Here is a 22059-nt window from a genome sequence, read left to right on the forward strand (position 1 = left end):
AATAAGAAAAAAAATATGTAATGTTGTATCAATAAAGCAGAGCTGCTTGGAGTTCAGATTTTTTTCTATGTACTACCATGGAGAAATATACATTGTTTAAAAAAAAATACAAACAAAAAGAGCTCTATAAAATATTCAATTATGTACCAGTTAATGAAAACCTAAGGGTGATGGAGATTATGTGCCACAAAACACCTAATTTGTTTTTTTTAAATATTTAGGCAGTTTGTATGGTATTTCTTAAAAGTATTCTTATGTTTTATGCACTCGGTTAGCAGAGAAAGGCGACATCTGAAAGTTTGTAAACTTGAGGTTTAGACACAAGAAAGCCACTATTGAGCGAGTTTGGCTGCCGACTTCCTTATAGACACTCAGGTTAAAGCTATGGGAGCTCTGTAACAGCAGCTCTGTGTTTTGGGCTCAGTTTCAGCTCCCCCGATTGACTTACACAAAGACAACATTCACCAACTCAGAGTTGTGACTAGACCAGAAGCATTCCTTCATAACGGAAGATTATTCAAACATCGGACTAGATGAGATACAACACCGGGGAATAACCATATTCATGCTTTCTGGATATACATTGACCTTTAATATGTACATCTCAATGTCCTTTGCTAGATTTTCATCACAATACTAAGCGTACATTTACACACCTAGATGCAAGAGATGATCTTCAGGAGAAAAAAAAAAAAAGTCAAGTGGAATAAGGAAAGCCATATTGAGCCTTAGGGCTCATTTAGATGGCAGATTACTGCTGTTCTCTGTACAGAGCCACTGGCAGCTACATGCAGACAGCCCATAGAGGTAGATGCACACACATCGCCGACATGGACACTACTGCATATCAAAGTTTGACATTCGGCAGGAGCTGGATACGAACACATCACCTCTGCATTTGGATACATGCAACAGCTCCTGCAGACATGTCAAAGTTCGACATACGATTGTGTCTGTGCTGGCAATGTGTGTGCATCCACTTCTATGGGCTGCCTGAATGCAATTCACTAGTGAAAGTGAAGTTCCTCAGCGGGAAAACAAATGACAATAACCAACTGACACTTTCCCATGATCATAAAAAAAAAAAAAAAAAAATTACAACACACACACACACACACACACACACACACACACAAAAACTTTATGGCTCAGGATATACTTTAAACCTCACGAGTCCCGGTGCCATTTATACAACCCCAATTCCAAAAAAGTTGGGATGCTGTGTAAAATCTACATAAAAACAGAATGCAATGATGTGCAAATCTCATAAGCCCATATTTTATTCACAACAGAAAAGAGAAAACATATCAAATGTTTCAACTGACAAAAATGTACCATTTGAAAAAAAAAATAAGGTACTTTTGAAATTGATGGCAGCAACACGTCTCAAAAAGTTGGGACAGAGCCATGTTTACATGGTGTTGCATCCCCTCTTCTTTTAACATCACTCTGTAACTGTGTGGGGACTGAGGAGACTAATTGCTGGAGTTTTGGGAGAGGAATGTTGTCCCATTCTTGTCCGATATAGTACTTTAACTGCTCAACAGTCCTAGGTCTTCGTCATATTTTTCTTTTCAAAATGCACCAAATATTTTCATTCAAATATTGATTTTCAGGTTTGGTAAAAAGGTCTTGACTGCAGGCAGGCCAGTTAAGTACCCAGACTCTTCTACTACGAAGCCATGCTGTTGTCATAGATGCAGTATGCGGTTTAGCATTCATTGTCCTGCTGAAAAATCCAAGGCTTTCCCTGCAAGTAATGGGTGGGAACATACGCTGTTCTAAAACCTGGATATATCTTTCAGCCTTAATGGTACCTTTCTATATGTACAAGCTGCCCATTTCATACATACTAATGCACCCCCATACCATCAGAGATGCAGGCTTTTGAATAAAGCGCAAATAAGCCAGAAGGCCCTCTCCTCTTTAGTCCAGAGGAAGCCGCAACCCATAGTTGCCAAAAAAAATGTCCAATTTCGACTCATCTGACCACAGAACAGTTTTCCCTTTTGCAACAGACCATTTTAAAATGGTGTTCCAGCCGTTTTTTGTTTTTTTTTTAAGTCAGCAACTACAAACACTGTAGCTGCTGACCTTTAATAAGGGCACCTACCTGTCCAGCAAGCCCGCAATGTCGGCCCCCCATCCTAACTGAGGGAAACAGGCAGTGGAGCCTTGAAGCTTCGCTGCCAGTTTCCTATGGCACATGCGGGAGTCGCGCGGCGCTCTGTGTATGGCCCTGTCGTTTTCTGGGACACACACATGTCCCAGAAGACAATGGGGCAGCTTGCCAAAGAGGCGAAAGTGAAGGAACAGCACCGCGGAATAGCAAGAGGCAGATTAAGAAGATTGCTTAGCAACATGCATTTCTGGTAAGTAAAAAAAAAAAAATTTTTCTTCAAAAGGTTTTTTTATATATTTTTTAGAGAACTTTAATTTTTTATTTTAGGGTGGACCTCCACTTTAAATGAGCCTTGGCTCGGGGAAGACAGCAGTGTTTCTGGATCGTGTTCAGATATGGATTCTTCTTAGCATAATAGGGATTTACCTTGCATTTTTGGATAGCATGGCTAACTGTGTTCATAGACAGTGATTTTAGGAAGTATTACTGAGTCCATGCAGTAATGTCCCTTGCAGAAAAATGCTTTTTTCCTCAGGATTGTACCTGTTCAGGTTACCTTCTATGTTACCACATTGGGGCAACCACCAAATTCAGGGATGTTTTGGCCCAACAGCCTAGTTAGTTGTGTCTGCATGGACTATAGGCCGCTTGCTGGTCAATGACATATTTTAGTCATATCCATCGATGTATGTGTTTTTATACTTGTCTATAAAACTTCTGTCATATATAAAATTTGTGCTTAAAATTGTTTTAAATTATGCCTATGAAGTCCATTCCTTCCTTCTCTTATTGAATGTTTCTGCTAAATTTAAGGGACGTGGCATAGTGGGGACAGTACTAGTGAACTTATTTACAATGGCTGAGAGCGCTGATCGGAGTGTTCGGGTGGGGGGCACACCCCTGTCAGAACACAACAGCTCAGTGGGGGGGGGATCGCTGTACTAGTGTCGGATCGTTAGTACAGCGGTTTCGACCAGAGCGGACGGGTTTTTTTCATTCAACACGCTGGGTTAAAAGGAATAAAAAAATAAAAAAAAAGATGCTCTATTTTTACCCAATCATGTTACTGACCTGTTGACACTTACACGAATTAGTTGCTTAATGTTCTTTCAGCTTTTTGTTAGTAAACTCACTTTGCCTGCTTTTTGTTGCCCTGGCCCAACTTTCTGGGATGTGTTGCGGTCATCAAATTCAAAATTACCTTATTTATTTCTTAAAAATGGTACATTTTCTCAGTTTAAATGTTTGATATGTTTTCTATTGTGAATAAAATATGGGTTTATGAGATTTGCAAAATATTTCATTTTGTTCTTATGTAGATTGTAGGCAGCATCCCAAGTTTTTTGGAATTTGGGTAAACTGATTTGATTTGCTTTAATTGATTTCCTCTTCTCCTATCCATGGTTCTTGGTTGGAGATTTGGTGTTCTAAATGGTCCCTCCTGTCTTTGGGCGGGGGTGTGTTCAAATCATGTATGGTATAAATCATCCGAACCCTGAATTTCAACCCTTCCTAATTCTCCAGCCGGGCTGTCATCCATAGATATTTCTTCCAAATCTTCATTGAGTTCTTCTATTTCAGTTTGCCATTTATAGACCCTTTTGTTTGTATAGTCCAACACATCCCTCTTAAACTTTTTCTGTTTCTTCGCTTGTATATCAATATTATATTTTTTAATTACTTCCTGTTATTCTCAATCTTTGTCTTTATACTTCATTTGACTGGCAAAGTGCAACAGGAGATTCTTAATCTCCATAATATTATTCTCTACTCCCCGTAGGTTGCATGGTCTCCTGTTAACCACTTCAGCCCAGGAAGATTTGGCTGCTGAATGACCAGGCCATTTTTTGCGATTCAGCACTGCGCCGCTTTAACTGACAATTGTGCGGTCATGCGACGCTGCACTCAAACAAAATGACGTCCTTTTTTTCCCACAGATAGAGCTTTCTTTTGGTGGTATTTAACCGCCTCTGTGGTTTTTATTTTTTGCACTATAAACAAAAAAAAAACGTGACAATTTTGAAAATAAACAAAAAAAAAAAAAAAAAAAAACAATATTTTGTACTTTTTGCTATAATAAATATACCCTTTAAAAACAAGAAATTTTTTTCTCAGTTTAGGCCGATATGTATTCTTCTACATATTTTTGGTAAAATAAATAAATGTTGCAATAAGCGTATATTGATTGGTTTGCGCAAAAGTTATAGTGTCTACAAAATAGGGGATAGATTTATAGCATTTTTATTATTATTATTTTTTTTTTTTCTAGTAATGGCGGCGATCTGCAATTTTTATTGTGACGGACACATTGGACAATTTTGACACATTTTTGGGACCATTGGCATTTATACAGCGATCAGTGCTATAAAAATGCATTGATTACTGTATAAATATCACTGGCAGTGAAGGGGTTATGTTCCCTGGGAGGTGTTTCTAACTGAAATGGGAGGGGACTGACTAGAGGAAGTGACGGATCGTGGTTCCTAGCTAATAGGAACACACGATCTGTCACTCTAGTCAGAACAGAACAGGGAAGTGTGCGTCTACACACACTCATCCCTGTTCTGTGTCTACTGCTCACGAACGCTCATGGCCGGCAGTCATCGCGACCGATGGCCACGAGCATCGGCACCCCCGCTGTGCAGCAGGCGCGCGCGCCTGCTATCCCGATCCCATGAGCCGATGTTCAGCTACGACCGTTCGTGGGATCGTGACGACCTGCCGCAGTATAATGACGGTGGCTGGTCGGCAAGCGGTTAATGATATTCTGTAGTAGTTCATTTTCACATTTAGCAAAGAAGGAGTACCAATCCTCCATGAGGGATATATCATTAATACTGTCATTATGGTTTAAATCCCATCTCAGTATTCTGGGTGTCATTTTCTCACTTATATACATCTCAAGGGTAGCTATATCCCACCACACCCTTACCTGTTTCTCCATAGTGGTGTCTTAAATGTTTAAAGAGGCCATCCATATCCTGTCTGCTGTTAACCTGTTCTTGGTTAAATATCCCTCCAATATCTATATTCCTGTTGGTCATATACCCAAAGATATCCATAGCTGCAAGTAATCACACCCTTAGGTGTCAGATATATATTTAACTAAAATTCCACGCTTAGGTGTGTGTGCTAAACTGTAACCTCCCTGAAAAAACCTCACAAGTGAACTCCAATTAGACAATTATAAAAGGAAGGGAATTTGGCGCTGCTTACAACAAATATTTAAAAATTGTGTATGATTATAACTGTGGTGTCATATACAAATGAATTTTTTTTATGTGTGAATATCCCAAATCTCCTTATATCATAACTAAAAGCAAACTAAAAAAAATTATGAACTTGTGTCTGTTATGTGCAGTATATGATACTTGAATTCAGGCGATTCCAGAATCGCATGAGAAAACCAGTGATATATACTTACCGAAAATACACAAGAGAAACGAGAAACCTCCGGGTAGGCGTATTATAAGCGGAATCAATTTGCTTTTTTTCCCAGACTAGGAGAATATCTTGACCAGTTTTTGAAACCCTTGGTACTCAAAGGGAAGTCATATCTTAGGAATAGGATGCAATTAATAAATGAACTCCAGAATGTTACAGGGGTTGCAAACTGTCTCTTTGCCACTATAGATGTCAACGCACTACACGAAAACACTGGCAGGAACAGATTGGGTTCATCCTTAAAGGACTTAAAATGGCAATGGAAAGCAATTATTTCTGGTATAAAAAGAGCTACTATGTTCAGACAAGGGGTGTGGCCATGGGGGCACATTATGCCCCCAGTGTGGCCAACCTCTTTATAAACATGTGGGAAGAAAAATATCTATGGAAAAATACAATCAGAAATAAATTCTATCAGAGGTATATAGATGATGTAATCATCTCGTGGGAGGGAATGTCTGAATCTTTCCAAAAATTCCTATATGAAATGAACCAGAACAAATATGGGATCTCTTTTACCGGTAGCAGTGATCAACAGCAGATAGATTATCTAGATTTACACATTTTCAAGAAAAACGGACGAGCTACACACTAAAACATTTTTTAAACCGACAGATCGTAACGGTTATATACCGATCTCAAGCTGTCACCACCCACGATGGAAAGAAAATGTCCCTAAGGGCCAGCTGATGAGATTGTGGAAAAACTGTCACACTCTAGAAGACTTTGATGTACAAGCCAACATCCTAATTGAGAAATTTGAAGAGAAGGGTTACTGGAAAGAGACCTTGACTAATTTGAAGGTTGAAGTAATGAATATGAATCAAAACACACTGATGAAGAACAAGAATACCAATTCCCATTTTGTTACCAGTTTTAATAGGCAGTACCAGTCAATTGAATATATTATCAGGAAATATTGGCCTATTTCGAAGTCAGATAGGGTTATATCTAAAACTCTTCCCAAAAAAACGAGATTTGTGTACAACACAGCTCCCACTCTTACAAACCATTGGTCCATAACGTTATTGACCCTCCAAAAACCGTGAAATTATTTTCAGAAATGAAAGGGTTTTACAGATGCCAAAAATGCCTACCTTGTAGAGTAAGTAAGAAGAAACCAAGGAAAAAAAAAGAATTCTTCAGGTCTATGACCAATAATAAAGAACACCAAATTAGGGAACTCATTACATGCAATAGTACGCATGTGACGTATGCTATTGAGTGTCCATGCCGCTTACAGTATGTAGGAAGAACCACCAGACCACTTTGTGTAAGGATTAGAGAACACATCAATAACATAAAGGAAAGGCTTCCCCAAACATAATTTGTCAAGGCATTTTAAGCAATTACACCAAAGGAACCCTACAGGACTAATCTTTTATGGAATAGATCTAATTAAAGATCATTGGAGGGGTGACAACAAAAGGATATGGGTGTCACAGAATGAGACTAAATGTACCGTATATACCGATTGGGGTCTTTCTAATTTTAAGTTTCTTGCTTAGGATGTTCTTTGACATTAACCAGAGTTCCCTTATACACTGGAATAGTTTAGGGAGTTTGTCAATGACTAGTTTGGTATGATGGGATTATGACTAACATTGACACTCCTAGAACACTCCAGTCTATATTTTTATAATTATATAACTAAGACGACCCACATTGATACCCCTAGAAATCTCTAGTCTACATTTTTATATATATTATATATTTTAAAGCTATTACATATTTTATATTTTTGAGTATATTAGGAATGAAATTGATTAAATTTTATATGAATGCAACCTTTGAAACAATCTCATTATACTCTCTAAATATATATGAATTTCATGTTTAAAATTTTAATTTTTCATATTGTAAAGTTTTACCTGGTAATATCTGGTTTGTAATCTGGCAAGTGGAGGTGTATTGCTGCACTATTGATATAGACCACGAGGGGGACATGCCATGATTTATTATATACTTGGTCTTTTGTACGAACAATAGCCCTCATCCAGAGTTCACTATATATTTGAACTCCTTCACGATCAATATCCATCCTTTACGGTGGACTCTGTGTTATATACTAGGGATGTACTGTTTACAATAAAGACCCTAGTTTTTGTAATGCTTTCGAAGTGGGATTTGGTTTAATTGGAAACGGTTGCAACAACACCTCCACCTGCTATATAAGACGTGGGGTGTGACAAGATGGCTACGCCTCAGACGACTTCCAATGACAAGATGCGCAAGCCGAGACTTGGTACACATTCACGTCACTTCCAGTTTTTGCAATGTAGTCTGTGGAACGCACACCGTCCAGACCCAGGAAACTGTTTGTATGCCTATACCAATTGGGGCAAATGAAGCTCCTTTTTAAAAGATTTCACTTTTGGAAAATACATTTTGTTTATACCAGATTTAAGCTATGAGTGCCCGTTTCTACTATTCATTTTATGTGGACACCCCATTACACAAGCAATGCCATGGAGCAGGAAGTCCTATTGATCATTGGGACACCAGGACCAGAGGCATATCTGACTACACGCTCTTTACTCCTGCAGGGGTAGGGCTTTCTGGCGAGTGCATAAAACAAAGGGGGAGCACAGAAAAGTCACTTTTTTTCTCTGCACAGAAATTGTGATAAAGTGTCATCACCTGGATTCTGCACAAGTCACATTGGGATTTTTGAATTATAGACATTTATTGCGGATAGTTCTTTATCACAGATTTGGACTTATATATTGGTTTAGTTTTTTACACTGGTTTTGGTTTGTGTATTTTTTATGTTACTTGATTTATTAAGGAATTTTTTCAGGTATCATATACTGGATACAACAGACACAAGTTCATCATTTTTTTCAGTTTGCTTTTACTTTTAGTTATGATATAAGGAGATTTAGGATATTCACACATAAAAAAAAAAAAAAAAAACATTTGTATACGACACCACAGTTACATGATTTTTAATGTTTATTTTAAGCAGCGCCAAATTTCCTTCCTTTTATAATTAATGGCTGTGTATTGAGTTATTTGGAGGGAACAGTAAATTTACACTGTTATACAAGCTGTACACTCACTACTTTATATTGTAGCAAAGTGTCATTTCTTCAGTGTTGTCACATGAAAAGATATAATAAAATATTTACAAAAATGTGAGGGGTGTACTTACTTCTGTGAGATATTGTGATAGATAGAAGAGGGAGTGTTCATGGCAGGAAGTGAGTAGTACAGATGTTGGTCAAGAATTCTTTCATCATAGGACTACAAGTCATCACAATTTAAACAAAAAAATTCAGTTCTGCATTTTTTTTTAAAGCAGCTACTTTATAGATTGCAGTTATGAATCACCTTTAAAAGCCTAAGCAACAAAAATATTATAATCAATACAATCTTCATGATTTGATATTAATCCGCTGAGTCCCTTGAGTTTCTGATGCCTGCTCCCCTTAAATTTTTTATGCTGTGAAACCCCACCCCCATCACGATAATCTTCTAGACCAGGGATCTCCAAACTACGGCCCTCCAGCTGTTGCAAAACTACACATCCCATGAGGCATTGTAAAACTCTGACATTCACAGACATGACTAGGCATGATGGGAATTGTAGTTCTTGAACAACTGGATGGCCATAGTTTGGAGACCCTGTTCTAGAGCAACGGGGGTTAAAAAAAGGGCTAAGGGAGTTGTGGCGGGCACCAACTGTGCCCGCCCTTTCCTCCCACCCCCTCCATTTATAGTAGCCATACTACAGATTCTATAAGTGAAACGTGGTCTATGAATGGAGGGAGCAGACATTTTAATCAATCGACCATCCTCCATTCACAGATCACATTTCATTCATAGAAGCGGTAGAAGTCCACGCTTTCCTATGGTTAGCGATCTGAGGGAGAACACTAAAACCAGGATTTCAGGAAGTGAAGGTTGTTCAACTGTGCATATGACTTGCTGCTACAAGGCTAATATAAAAAGAAAACATTGAGATTTAGATTTTTTCTTGGAATTCTGCTTCAACCACTTGTCGACCGACTCACGCCGATATACGTCAGCAAAGTGGCACAGGTGCGCAAAACAATGTACCCGTACGTCACTCCGCCATCGGTGGCCCGCGATCGTGGCACAGAGAGGCAGAATGGGGAGATGCCTATGTAAACAAGTCATTTCCCTGTTCTGCCTAACAACATGACAGGGATCTACTGCTCCCAGTGACCAGGAGCAGTGATCTCTGTCATGTTCTAAGGAGCCCATCCCCCTTACAGTTAGAACACAGTGAGGGAACACAGTTAACCCCTTCCCTGCCAGTGACATTTACACAGTAATCAGTGCATTTTTATAGTACTGATCGCTGTATAAATGTCAATGGTCTCAAAATAGTGTCAAAAGTGTCTGATCTGCCCACTGCAATGTCGCAGTAATTAAATAGAGATATATATATGATCGCCACTACAACAAACAAAAAACAAATTAGTAAAAATGCCATAAATGTATTCCCTATTTTGTAGACGCTATAACTTTTGCGCAAATAAATCAATATACGCTTACTGCGATTTTTTTTTTACCAAAACTATGTAGAAGAATACATATTGGCCTAAACTGATGAAGAAATTTGTTTTCTTTTTTCAATTTTTTTGGGGATATTTATTATAGCAAAAAGTAAAAAAATATTGCTTTTTTTTTTTTTTAAATTGTCGCTCTTTTTTTGTTTATAGCGCTAAAAATAAAAACCGCAGAGGTGATCAAATACCACCAAAAGAAAGCTCTATTTGTGGGGGAAAAAAAAGGTCAATTTTGTTTGGTTACGACGTCGCACGACCGTGCAACTGTCAGTTAAAACGACACAGTGCCGAATCACAAAAGAGGGCTTTGGTCAGGAAGGGGGTAAATCCTTCCAGGGCTGAAGTGGTTAAAGTGTGTTACCCCAACATTTGAGATTTCTGGCATGTGTCTGTTGTACAATGTACTTGTGCTAAAAACTATCCTTTTCTCCTTTCATTGCTTCCTTTGTGTGAAATACCTGGTGATCCTGCAAGTTTCCCTATTTTAAAATGAGCTCGCTAGGCATGGAAGCACATCCATCCCAGCATGATCAATTTTCTTCTTTGCATTCTACTTGAGAGCACCGCCTGCCAGTACCCCATTGGTCAGGCAGACACCCCTCTGCAAAGCTCATTACTGGGAAAATCAGTGTACTGCTATTTCTGATTATTTGTAACATTCTGTATATACACACACACACACACACACACACACATATATATCACCCAGAACTAATTACCTCTGAGCAATACTAATTATTCTTATTAAAACATAAGAAAAAAATAAAAAAATATATACATAGTGCAGTTGTTCCTACAACCTTTGCAGTTTGCAGAACTTTAACAGGATATGACTAGTGAGGGTTTAACTCACTAAATATTCACTTCATTATTCGGAGAGGAACAATCTTTTTAAAAGCAGAACTGTAAAATGTAGCAACTTATTTTCCTGGAATCTAAAATAGGAAAGAAGTCAATGGGTCTTTTTGTGGCTTGAAGAAAACACAATTTCTGAAGCATACATTTCAGAATTGACACACACATTTAAAACATATATATATTATATATATACATACATACATACATACATACACACACACACACACACACACTGAAACTAATCGATTCTGAAATGAATCGATTACTATTTTCATAATCGATTAATCAGCCAGTAACATAATGGGGTTAAAATAAAATAAAATGAGCCCTTTATAGTACAAAAAGAGAAAATAATCGCTACTGTAAATAATACCTTCACAGTTCTACAGTTAAAAAAAAAAAAAAAAAAAAAATGAACCCCTTACAGTAGTGATTACTGTATATATTTTTTTGTACTATAAAAGGCTAATTTTAGTTTTTTTAACCCCATTATGTTACTAAACGTCCACTCTAAAGAACGGTAATGGGGTGATGCATGCATCATATCGGTAAAACCCCTTGAAGCAATATCGGTAAGATCGGGCTAGTTTGCGACTGATTTTTCATAAAATGCTCATAATCGGACTGCAATATTCGGCCTTACCAATAAAATTTATATATATATATATATATATATATATATATATATATATATATATATATATATATATATATATATATATATATATATATATATATATATATATATAGCCCTCAAATTTTCCATTTGTCTACTCGCATTTTGTGAGTGGAAATTTATTGCTGGCAAGCGTTGGCCTGCCTCGGAGGAGGGGGGGGGGGGGGGTGAGCACCGCCAGCAGGCGGGCTCGATAGGGAGCCACTCTCCCTGCGATTGCCAAGAGGAAGAGAAAGGGGAGGAAAGGGTAAGCTGGCCGGATCATCAGAGATCGGCGACTGCCCACTTTAATATTTTTTTTTTTTGAATGTTCGGGTGTTCTCAGAGCTCACTGTCACATAGTCCCGCCTCCTGGCCCGGCGTCTTTGATAGACAGAACACCGGTCCAATGCAGAATGTGTGATGTCATCAAAAGCACCGAGCCAGGAGGCGGGACTATGTGACGTGAGCTCTGAGAACATCGGGCAATTCAAATGAAAGCTATTACAGCGGGCAATCCCAGCTCTCTGATGATCTGGCCGGCTCGCCTCTTCCTCTGCACAGGTGAGGCTGTATTGATGGGCACCAGTTACTCTGCATTGACGGGCACCAGTTACTCTGCATTGACGGGCACAGTAGGCCGCACTGACGGGCACCGGTGAGGCTGAGAGAGATCTATATCTACACACACTTGTGTGATCTGAAAGAGGCTTTGGATATAATGGGATGTGTGCCTGTGCTAAAAACCAGAGCAGAGTAAAACTCTGTACAATTTCCTTTGGCTCCAACAACTACTATGTAGTTAGTGCACAGACCTACCTGGAAAATCTAAAGTTGGTTTTACAGTCAGATTGTAATATGCACGGCGACGCTAATGATGGTAATCTCAGATCTGGATCTCTAGTTTTAAAGCGATATTAAAATCTTGGTTATTTTTTTTTTTTTTTTTATAAATAACAAACAGTTTATACTTATCTGTTCTGTGTAATGGTTTTGCCCAGAGCAGCCCGGATCCCCCTCTTCTCGGGTCCCATGCCGGTGCTCCTAGCTCCTCCCTCCTGCCGGGTGCCCCCACAGTAAGCAGCTTGCTGTGGGGGCACCCAAGCAGGCGCGCTCCTAAACCACAGCTCTGAGTGTCTATTTCACACACAGAGCCGCGGCTCGGCCACGCTCCCTCTGTCTCCCGAATGGCTAACTGGCTGTGACTGACAGCAGTGGGAGCCAATGTATAGTATAGTGCTGCCTGTATGCTACATCACCAGTGAAACTAGGAGTTTGAAACGGAACAGCAGGGATCCAGATCTGATATCATCATCATCTTTAGGGGTAATTTGTTTTACAGGGCACATGTCAAAATGGTTTGTCTCAAACCTCTGCCACTTTTGCTGGACAGCTTGGTCTGTCCAAGGATGTTAAAAAAAATTAACACATGTACTGGCCAGATCAGCAGGCGGAAGAAAAAAAAAAAAGTGTGGTTTTGGTGCAGTGACAAGCACTCCATTGTTCCCATTAAAAAAGACACCAGAAATGAACCATGCCAAGTCTCCCCTTCCAGCAAGGAGACAGTAAGGGGACGATCCCACTGGCTAAGCAAGGAAGGGTATGATTTCATAGACTGGCATAGACTCTTGGTGATCTTGATGCAACGTAAAGATTGCCTGTATCATACGGTTCTTAGATAGCTGGATCACATGGAAAAACAGGCACTTTCTAGCAAAGCTACCTTTAGCTAAAAGCCCCACACAATTTTAAATAGAAATATTTTCAAGGAGAAACTTTCCACATCTGTGACCATCCATAAAAATCATAGAAAGAGGACACATATATCTATTCTACCTTCAGGCCCGGTTCACACTTGTGCGATGCCAGACATCGCTAGTAATTCGCAGCGCACTGCTGTTCACATTACATGCAATGCCTGTGCGGTGCGATATCAGCCATACAGATAGTATGGATTCGGTCCAAACATGCACAGGACCCTTTTTTCTGTTCGGACCAGAATCGGATCGCATGTGTGTTCACACATATGGGATCCGATTCATGTCCGAACTGTTAGTTCGCAGTGCGATATGCAGGCTGAACTGGGGGTGTTGTTAACAATGTATTGACACTCCCCAGCGATTCGCATATGGCAATGTGAACTGACATGCGAGTCAGTGCAATGCGGGAACCCGCAGTGGATTTGTGGTGTTTTCGCATTGCACAAGTGTGAACTGGGCCTTATAATATGAATGTAAAAGTAACACTTTTTCAAGTTTTGGGTAGAGTAGGAAACAGTTAACCAAAATCTCTGTTTTGTCTTTTTCCACTGTCTGTGACCCATTTCAGAGATTTTCCTTCACTTGTCCTTTAGACACAACAAGAAGTGAGAGAAAAACTCTGCATAGTGAAGTCAATGCCCTCATCTACAGTTCATAATCAAACATAGTGGCTACATGGATAGACCAAAGGCACCACATTCCTGTAATTCGCATTAGAGAATAATTACACAACAAATAGTACTTTTTCCATGCCAAAGGCCGGGTTCACACTGATACGACATACACTCAGACTTTGGAAGCACACGTTGCACGACGTGTGTAAATCAATGATTCCCTATGAGAGCCGTCTTAACTAGTCCGACTTTAAAAAAGGTTCCTGCACTACTTTGGTCTTATTGAATATCACTGAAGTCAGATCCTTGTCCTAACCATCTGACTTGTGACAGCCGACATGGTGATTAGGCCGGGTTCACACTGGTACGACAAGATAGTCGTACGACTGTGGATCCGACTTTGCCCTGACTTTGCCCTGCAACTTGAAGTCCGACTTCAATGAACGGGGATACGACTTTGATCCCAACAATACCAGGCACTTTGTGTCTGGTATGAATCTTTAGGGAAAACTCCACGCCAAATGTAAAAAAAAAAAAAAAAACTGCATGGGTTCGCCCTCGAAGACCATACTAGGCCCTTCGGTCTGGCATGGATTTTCAGGCGAACTCCCTACGCCAAAAAAACAAGGGGCATGATGGGGCAGTGACGTCATAAGGGGCGGGGCCTCCAGATGACATCACCCGGTGACCCAGCCCCATGCCAATATAAGTAGTGGCACACCGCGCACACAGAATTAGAGTGGGAGAGAGCATCGATTCAACATCGGAAGAAGAACAGAGGGAGAAGACAGCAGAGAAGACTCGGCAAAAGAGTGAGAAGATAGCGGAGAAGGCCCAGCAGAGGCAGGGGCAGAAGGCAGCAGACAGAGGGAGAAGAACCGGAGAGGGCTAGAAGACCTGGAGAGCGGAGAAGAACCGGCAGAGGCAGAAGAAATCAGAAGAGACGCTGGAGCTCCGTTAATAAATTAAAAACATGTGTAATGCGTTTTATTTTTGACACTTTTTTTTTTTGCACCCCATACTCATTGACAAAGAGTGGGGGGCTGGGATCTGGGGACTCCCTTGTTAAAGGGGGCTTCCAGATTCCGATAAGCCCCCGCCTGCAGACCCCGACAACCACCAGCCAGGGTTGTCGGGAAGAGGCCCTTGTCCCCATCAACATGGGGGCAAGGTGCTTTGGGGTGGGCCACAGGGGGCAGCTGAAAGGCACTGGCGACGTAACCTTCCCAGAGGGGCAGCTGAAAGGCACTGGCGACGTAACCTTCCCAGGGGGGCAGCTGAAAGGCAACGGCGACGTAACCTTCCCAGGGGGGCAGCTGAAAGGCAACGGCGACGTAGCCTTCCCAGGGGGGCAGCTGAAAGGCAACGGCGACGTAGCCTTCCCAGGGGGGCAGCTGAAAGGCAACGGCGACGTAGCCTTCCCAGGGGGGCAGCTGAAAGGCAACGGCGACGTAGCCTTCCCAGGGGGGCAGCTGAAAGGCAACGGCGACGTAGCCTTCCCAGGGGGGCAGCTGAAAGGCAACGGCGACGTAGCCTTCCCAGGGGGGCAGCTGAAAGGCAACGGCGACGTAGCCTTCCCAGGGGGGCAGCTGAAAGGCAACGGCGACGTAGCCTTCCCAGGGGGGCAGCTGAAAGGCAACGGCGACGTAGCCTTCCCAGGGGGGCAGCTGAAAGGCAACGGCGACGTAGCCTTCCCGGGGGGGGCGGGCAGCTGCAAAGCAACGGCGACGTAGCCTTCCCGGGGGGGGCGGGCAGCTGCAAAGCAACGGCGACGTAGCCTTCCCGGGGGGGGGCGGGCAGCTGCAAAGCAACGTAGCCTTCCCGGGGGGGGGGCGGGCAGCTGCAAAGCAACGTAGCCTTCCCGGGGGGGGCGGGCAGCTGCAAAGCAACGTAGCCTTCCCGGGGGGGGCGGGCAGCTGCAAAGCAACGTAGCCTTCCCGGGGGGGGCGGGCAGCTGCAAAGCAACGTAGCCTTCCCGGGGGGGCGGGCAGCTGCAAAGCAACGTAGCCTTCCCGGGGGGGCGGGCAGCTGCAAAGCAACGTAGCCTTCCCGGGGGGGGCGGGCAGCTGCAAAGCAACGTAGCCTTCCCGGGGGGGGGGCGGGCAGCTGCAAAGCAACGTAGCCTTCCCGGGGGGGGCGGGCAGCTGCAAAGCAACGTAGCCTTCCCGGGGGGGGCAGCTGCAAAGCAACGTAGCCTTCCCGGGGGGGCAGCTGCAAAGCAACGTAGCCTTCCCGGGGGGGGCAGCTGCAAAGCAACGTAGCCTTCCCGGGGGGGGGGCAGCTGCAAAGCAACGTAGCCTTCCCGGGGGGGGGCAGCTGCAAAGCAACGTAGCCTTCCCGGGGGGGGGCAGCTGCAAAGCAACGTAGCCTTCCCGGGGGGGCAGCTGCAAAGCAACGTAGCCTTCCCGGGGGGGCAGCTGCAAAGCAACGTAGCCTTCCCGGGGGGGCAGCTGCAAAGCAACGTAGCCTTCCCGGGGGGGGGGCAGCTGCAAAGCAACGTAGCCTTCCCGGGGGGGGGGGCAGCTGCAAAGCAACGTAGCCTTCCCGGGGGGGGGGGCAGCTGCAAAGCAACGTAGCCTTCCGGGGGGGGGCAGCTGCAAAGCAACGTAGCCTTCCGGGGGGGGGGCAGCTGCAAAGCAACGTAGCCTTCCCGGGGGGGGGGGGGCAGCTGCAAAGCAACGTAGCCTTCCCGGGGGGGGGGGCAGCTGCAAAGCAACGTAGCCTTCCCGGGGGGGGGGGCAGCTGCAAAGCAACGTAGCCTTCCCGGGGGGGGGGGGCAGCTGCAAAGCAACGTAGCCTTCCCGGGGGGGGGGGGCAACTGCAAAGCAGCGTAGCCTTCCCAGGGGGGGGGTGCAGCTGCAAAGCAACGTAGCCTTCCCGGGGGGGGGGGCAGATGCAAAGCAACGTAGCCTTCCCGGGGGGGGGGGCAGATGCACAGCAACGTAGCCTTCCCGGGGGGGGCAGATGCAAAGCAACGTAGCCTTCCCGGGGGGGGGCAGATGCAAAGCAACGTAGCCTTCCCGGGGGGGGGGCAGATGCAAAGCAACGTAGCCTTCCCGGTGGGGGGGGGCAGATGCAAAGCAACGTAGCCTTCCCGGGGGGGGGGGCAGATGCAAAGCAACGTAGCCTTCCCGGGGGGGGGGGGGCAGATGCAAAGCAACGTAGCCTTCCCGGGGGGGGGGGGGGCAGATGCAAAGCAACGTAGCCTTCCCGGGGGGGGGGGGCAGATGCAAAGCAACGTACCTTTCCCGGGGGGGGGGGGCAGATGCAAAGCAACGTAGCCTTCCCGGGGGGGGGGCAGATGCAAAGCAACGTAGCCTTCCCGGGGGGGGGGGGCAGATGCAAAGCAACGTAGCCTTCCCGGGGGGGGGGGGGCAGATGCAAAGCAACGTAGCCTTCCCGGGGGGGGGGGGGCAGATGCAAAACAACGTAGCCTTCCCGGGGGGGGGGGCAGATACAAAGCAACGTAGCCTTCCCGGGGGGGGGGGGGGCAGATGCAAAGCAACGTAGCTTTCCCAGGGAGGGGGGGGCAGCTGCAAGGCAACGTAGCCTCCCCAAGGGGGGCAGCTGCAAAGCAATGTGGCCTTCCCGGGGGGGGGCAGCGGCAAAGCAATGTGGCCTCCCCAGGGGGGGCAGCGGCAAGGTGACGTAGCCTTTCCAGGGGGGGCAGCTGCAAGGTGACGTAGCCTTTCCAGGGGGTAGCTGGAAGACACTAGTAAAAAAAACTTCCCACAGGGCAGCTGGAAGAATTGGTGATGTCACCAGCACCCAAAGAAAACCAGGGAGATGAATAAATGAAATCATGTAATGTACATAAGCATGGAATGTGTTTGATATCATCCTGCCCTTTTTTCAGTTACAGTGGAAAGGTCCACATTAACATTTCCCTCACTTCCCTGATGACAGTGGTCACCACAAGTAAAGTAAATGTCCCTAATGGGGACGCAAACAGCAATAAAAACCTGATGGGGTTCTATCCACTCTACCCAAATCTTATCAAAGAAAAATGAGTTGGCTTTACATACACTGATACTTATGACAGATGGGCAGATTTGAGGATGAGCACTATGAGCACATAGTATATCAGGCTAGATGAAGACACTTCCCATACAATGGTGCACTGTGTGTCTTCCTAATCTGGATTGATCAGGACACACCTAGAATTCTGTGTACATCTAGGCAGGGCAGAGCACCAGTCAGGGGCACACAGGAAGGTCTGATCCTCCAGGATGTACACATCCAATCAGAGCACAGCCCATACATAATCTCAGCTAGAACACCAATCACAGCGCTCACCTTCTCCCTCTTGTCCCAGCTGTACTGTTTGCTCTCCTGCCCCTCTGGTTGCTGTTGCTCTGTGGGTCCCGAGTCCTTGGCGCTTCCCTTCCTCTTGGCTTTCTTAGAGAAGGCACAGCCCATGTCTAAGCAGCAGGGTGGGTGCTGACACTAGATGTTCAAATCACACGGGGAGCAGGGAACCTAAGCCTGCAGCTCCAGCTGGTACTACACGCTCAACACGCACGCGCGGCGCGTCCTTGACAGACTCGGAGTAGTTGCGCGGTCACGTGACAATGCCTATGCAGCTGCCCAGCAACAGAACTGTTTCTTGACGTCAGGGGCAGTCGTGCGCGTTCACAATCCGCCCCTCCCCAACTTCCGGCCTCTGGATTTTTTTTTCATTGTACAGCTTTATTGGTAGCTACAGAAATGTCGTTCGCTGCTTACCAGTGCTTAGATGTGGGGGCTTTTTTCTTTTTTTTTAGTTGGATAGTTTTCCTCCTCTGTCTTCTTTTGGACCTTAAATACATTTTTACTACTAGTAAAAATATACAAATATTAAATGCAGATATATTGCAAAAATATGCATTGATTCATTTGTTGCCTAGTAGAATGCAGAGCATTGCAACAGGCAATCAGTGACATTTGCTGTGTGCAGACCATCCCCCAGCCCCAGATCTGTATGGAGGAACATACCTATTATGGGGCTGGGGGAAGTGATCAGTGGACTACAAGTACATGCTTTTAACTGTCACTGATTTGGAACAAAGTCCCTTTGATTCTCTTTCCTCCTCATTTGTCCGTCATTTTGGTCTGATCTACAGTATATAGTTGTATATAAAATTATTTTTTTTTATCAAAAAATGTTTCCCAGTGCTAAACTTTTCATCCAATTTCCAAATTGCCGCATTTGCAAATTTCAGAAGCCAATATAAAAGGAATAGTAGTGGTAAAAATAAAAAAAAGCACTTGTGGGTTTCACAAATCGTTCTTTTGTATAATTCTCCTTTCAGGGGCGTGGCAGGAAGTTTGTCCTATGCCTACATACTTTTGCCAATAGGTGGTCCTTGTTCCCATCTCAAAAAAGTCGGGAGGTAGGCAAGTGTGGTGACATAATAATAATCACACTTGTGCTTCATTGAGGACTACAAGTTCCTGTGCCTTGGTAGTAGTCATGTAGCCTTCAACTAACAGATCTGTGAATCCATCTATGACTGGATGATGACATACCTCCCAACTTTCTTAGATGGGAATGAGGGACACCTATTATCAAAAATGTAGACATAGAGGTATGGTAATATATATCCACATATATTCAATGACTATGTCAGATGGAGGATATGATCACTCCCAATCAGATGGTAGAAAACATCAAAGTATGTGGTTTCAAAATATAACTATATGAATTGGAATACTTGAACATAAGTACTAAAATTAGATAAAAACAAATAAATCACACAATATATATCAAGACTGAGAGTCCTCTGAGAAATTCACACCAACAGAAAGTGCTTGAAAAGCAGATTCCACACTCAAGTAGTATTCCCAATTGCATAGGATGTCCTCAGTTCACTGTTGACTTAAAACGAAAAACACCCAAGAAATAGCGATAAGTTTGGGATAGAAAGATTCCTCCACCTGAGAAACTACTGCCACTTACCAGCTGTATTGATCTCTTTTTAGGGAGATCGCATCCGCCTGTGGCTTATACTCCAGCCTGGGTCTCTATGCTTGTCAGCCAGATATCTCCTCTCTTCTGCTAGAATTATCCTTAATTAGCCCGCGGTCAGCAGTTCCCCATGTTAAAAAAGAAGGCTTCCATAGTGTAATTCAACAAACATTTATTAATAATAAAATCAAGATTGCACTTACAAAGCCTCAAGAGTAAAAAGTGTGTCATAAAAGTGTTCGAGCCGGCCGGCTCTCAATAATAGCCTGTTGCTTCCGGGACCTTGCGTTGTTTGTGGTGACGTCAGCACGCCGCTCCTCCCTACGCCGTTTCGTCACAGATGACGTCGTCCAGGGGCACAGGCGGCGTGCTGACTCACCACCTTTTAAACTCTATATCAAAAGGGAGACGGCCAGCTCTGAGCTCCGAGTGTCCTCTTTACTAAAACCACCATCTTGGAATAGGGCTGCTGCCCTTACCACACGGAAATTGAATGTCATTACACTACAAAAATTAACCACTTGAAAGTCCTCTCTAGAGTTAAAGAACATACCCAATGTGGTGATAGCATCACATTCTATACATCCCAAAATGGTAAGCAGCAGTAGTTTCTCAGGTGGAGGAATCTTTCTATCCCAAACTTATCACTATTTCTTAGGTGTGTTTCGTTTTAAGTCACCAGTGAACTGAGGACATCCTATGCAATTGGGAATACTACTTGAGTGTGGAATCTGCTTTTCAAGGACTTTCTGTTGGTGTGAATTTCTCAGAGGACTCTCAGTCTTGATATATATTTTGTGTGATTTATTCGTTTTTATCTAATTTTAATACTTATGTTCAATTATTCCAGTTCATATGGTTATATTTTGAAACCACATACTTTGATGTTTTTTACCATCTGATTTTGAGTGATCATATCCTCCATCGGTCATTGAGTATATGTGGATATATATTAACATACCTTTATAGTCTCACTCAGCGCAGCTTACCGTTTTGAAATTGCTATATTGTGTGTATCTCACATTGAAGCTGCAGCAGGACTTACTACTCACCATACTACTCTTAGTAGAATGGCTTACTAGCCAACGCAGTATTTTTACCTTTGACATGTAGACATAGGACAAGACCCCTGTCACGCCCCCCATAAAGGAGAATTATCCAAAAAAATGATTAGTTAAACCCACAAGTTCTTTTTTTTTACCATTACTATTCCTTTATACTTACTTTTGAGAATTACAAATGCAGCGATTTAGAAATTGGATGAAAGGTTTAGCACTGGGAAACACTTTTTGAAAGATAAAAAGTGCATTTTATATACAACTATATAGATCAGACTAAAATGAGGGACTGCTCAAAATCAGGGACAGTCCCTCGAAATCAGGGACAGTTAGGAGGTATGTGATGACGCTGCGTGCGCCAAGCCATGCACATCCACACCCAATAACCAAATCAACAGAAGCTTACAGGGGAAAGTATGCCATAATTCAATGAGGGTGAAGGGGCTGGGGAACGGTACCATGTTACATATTACTCCTTAACCACTTCAATACAGGGCACTTTCACCCCCTTCCTGTCCAGTCCAATTTCCAGCTTTCAGCGCTGTCACATTTTGAATGACAATTGCACGGTCATGCAACACTGTACCCAAACAAAATTTAAATATTTTTTTTTCCCACAAATAGAGCTTTTTTTGGTGGTATTTGATCACCACTGGGGTTTTTATTTTTTGCGCTCCAAATAAAAAACAGAAAATTGTTTTATACTCACCGTAATTTTCTTTTCCTGGTGCCTATCCATGGCAGCATACCTGTGACAAGCTCTGCCTTGGCTCCTCCCTCAGGACCAGTGAATATTATAAAAGAAAAGGATTAGTACACTCCCAGCATTCTACGTAATATAGCATACCAAGGGTGGGATTGTATACTGCCATGGATAGGCACCAGGAAAAGAAAATTTTGGTAAGTATGAAACAATTTTCTGTTTTCCTGGTGCCTCCATGGCAGCATACCTGTGACAAATAACTAGCTGAAATGGGTGGGATGATGCATAGTAAAAGATTTACTTGAAAAATTATTAAAAATAGGCAAATGCCGGCCTGATAGCCTGTCTGGCAGTTTCTAC

At 43.4% G+C, this 22059-nt stretch overlaps 1 protein-coding gene across 1 annotated transcript in view; it reads right to left on the reverse strand.

The window, feature by feature from the left end:
* RP2 (RP2 activator of ARL3 GTPase) overlaps window positions 1-18614 on the reverse strand; it is a 40668-nt gene extending 22054 nt beyond the window's left edge. Inside the window, exon 1 of the mRNA XM_073614603.1 lies at window positions 18288-18614. Coding sequence (XP_073470704.1) covers window positions 18288-18410 — 123 coding nt within the window. The 5' untranslated portion in view covers window positions 18411-18614. The remainder of the gene's footprint in view (window positions 1-18287) is intronic.
* Window positions 18615-22059: the final 3445 nt, after the last annotated feature.

The sequence above is a fragment of the Aquarana catesbeiana genome, linkage group LG02 (genome assembly GCF_042186555.1).
Source record: "Aquarana catesbeiana isolate 2022-GZ linkage group LG02, ASM4218655v1, whole genome shotgun sequence".
Lineage (NCBI taxonomy): Eukaryota > Metazoa > Chordata > Amphibia > Anura > Ranidae > Aquarana > Aquarana catesbeiana.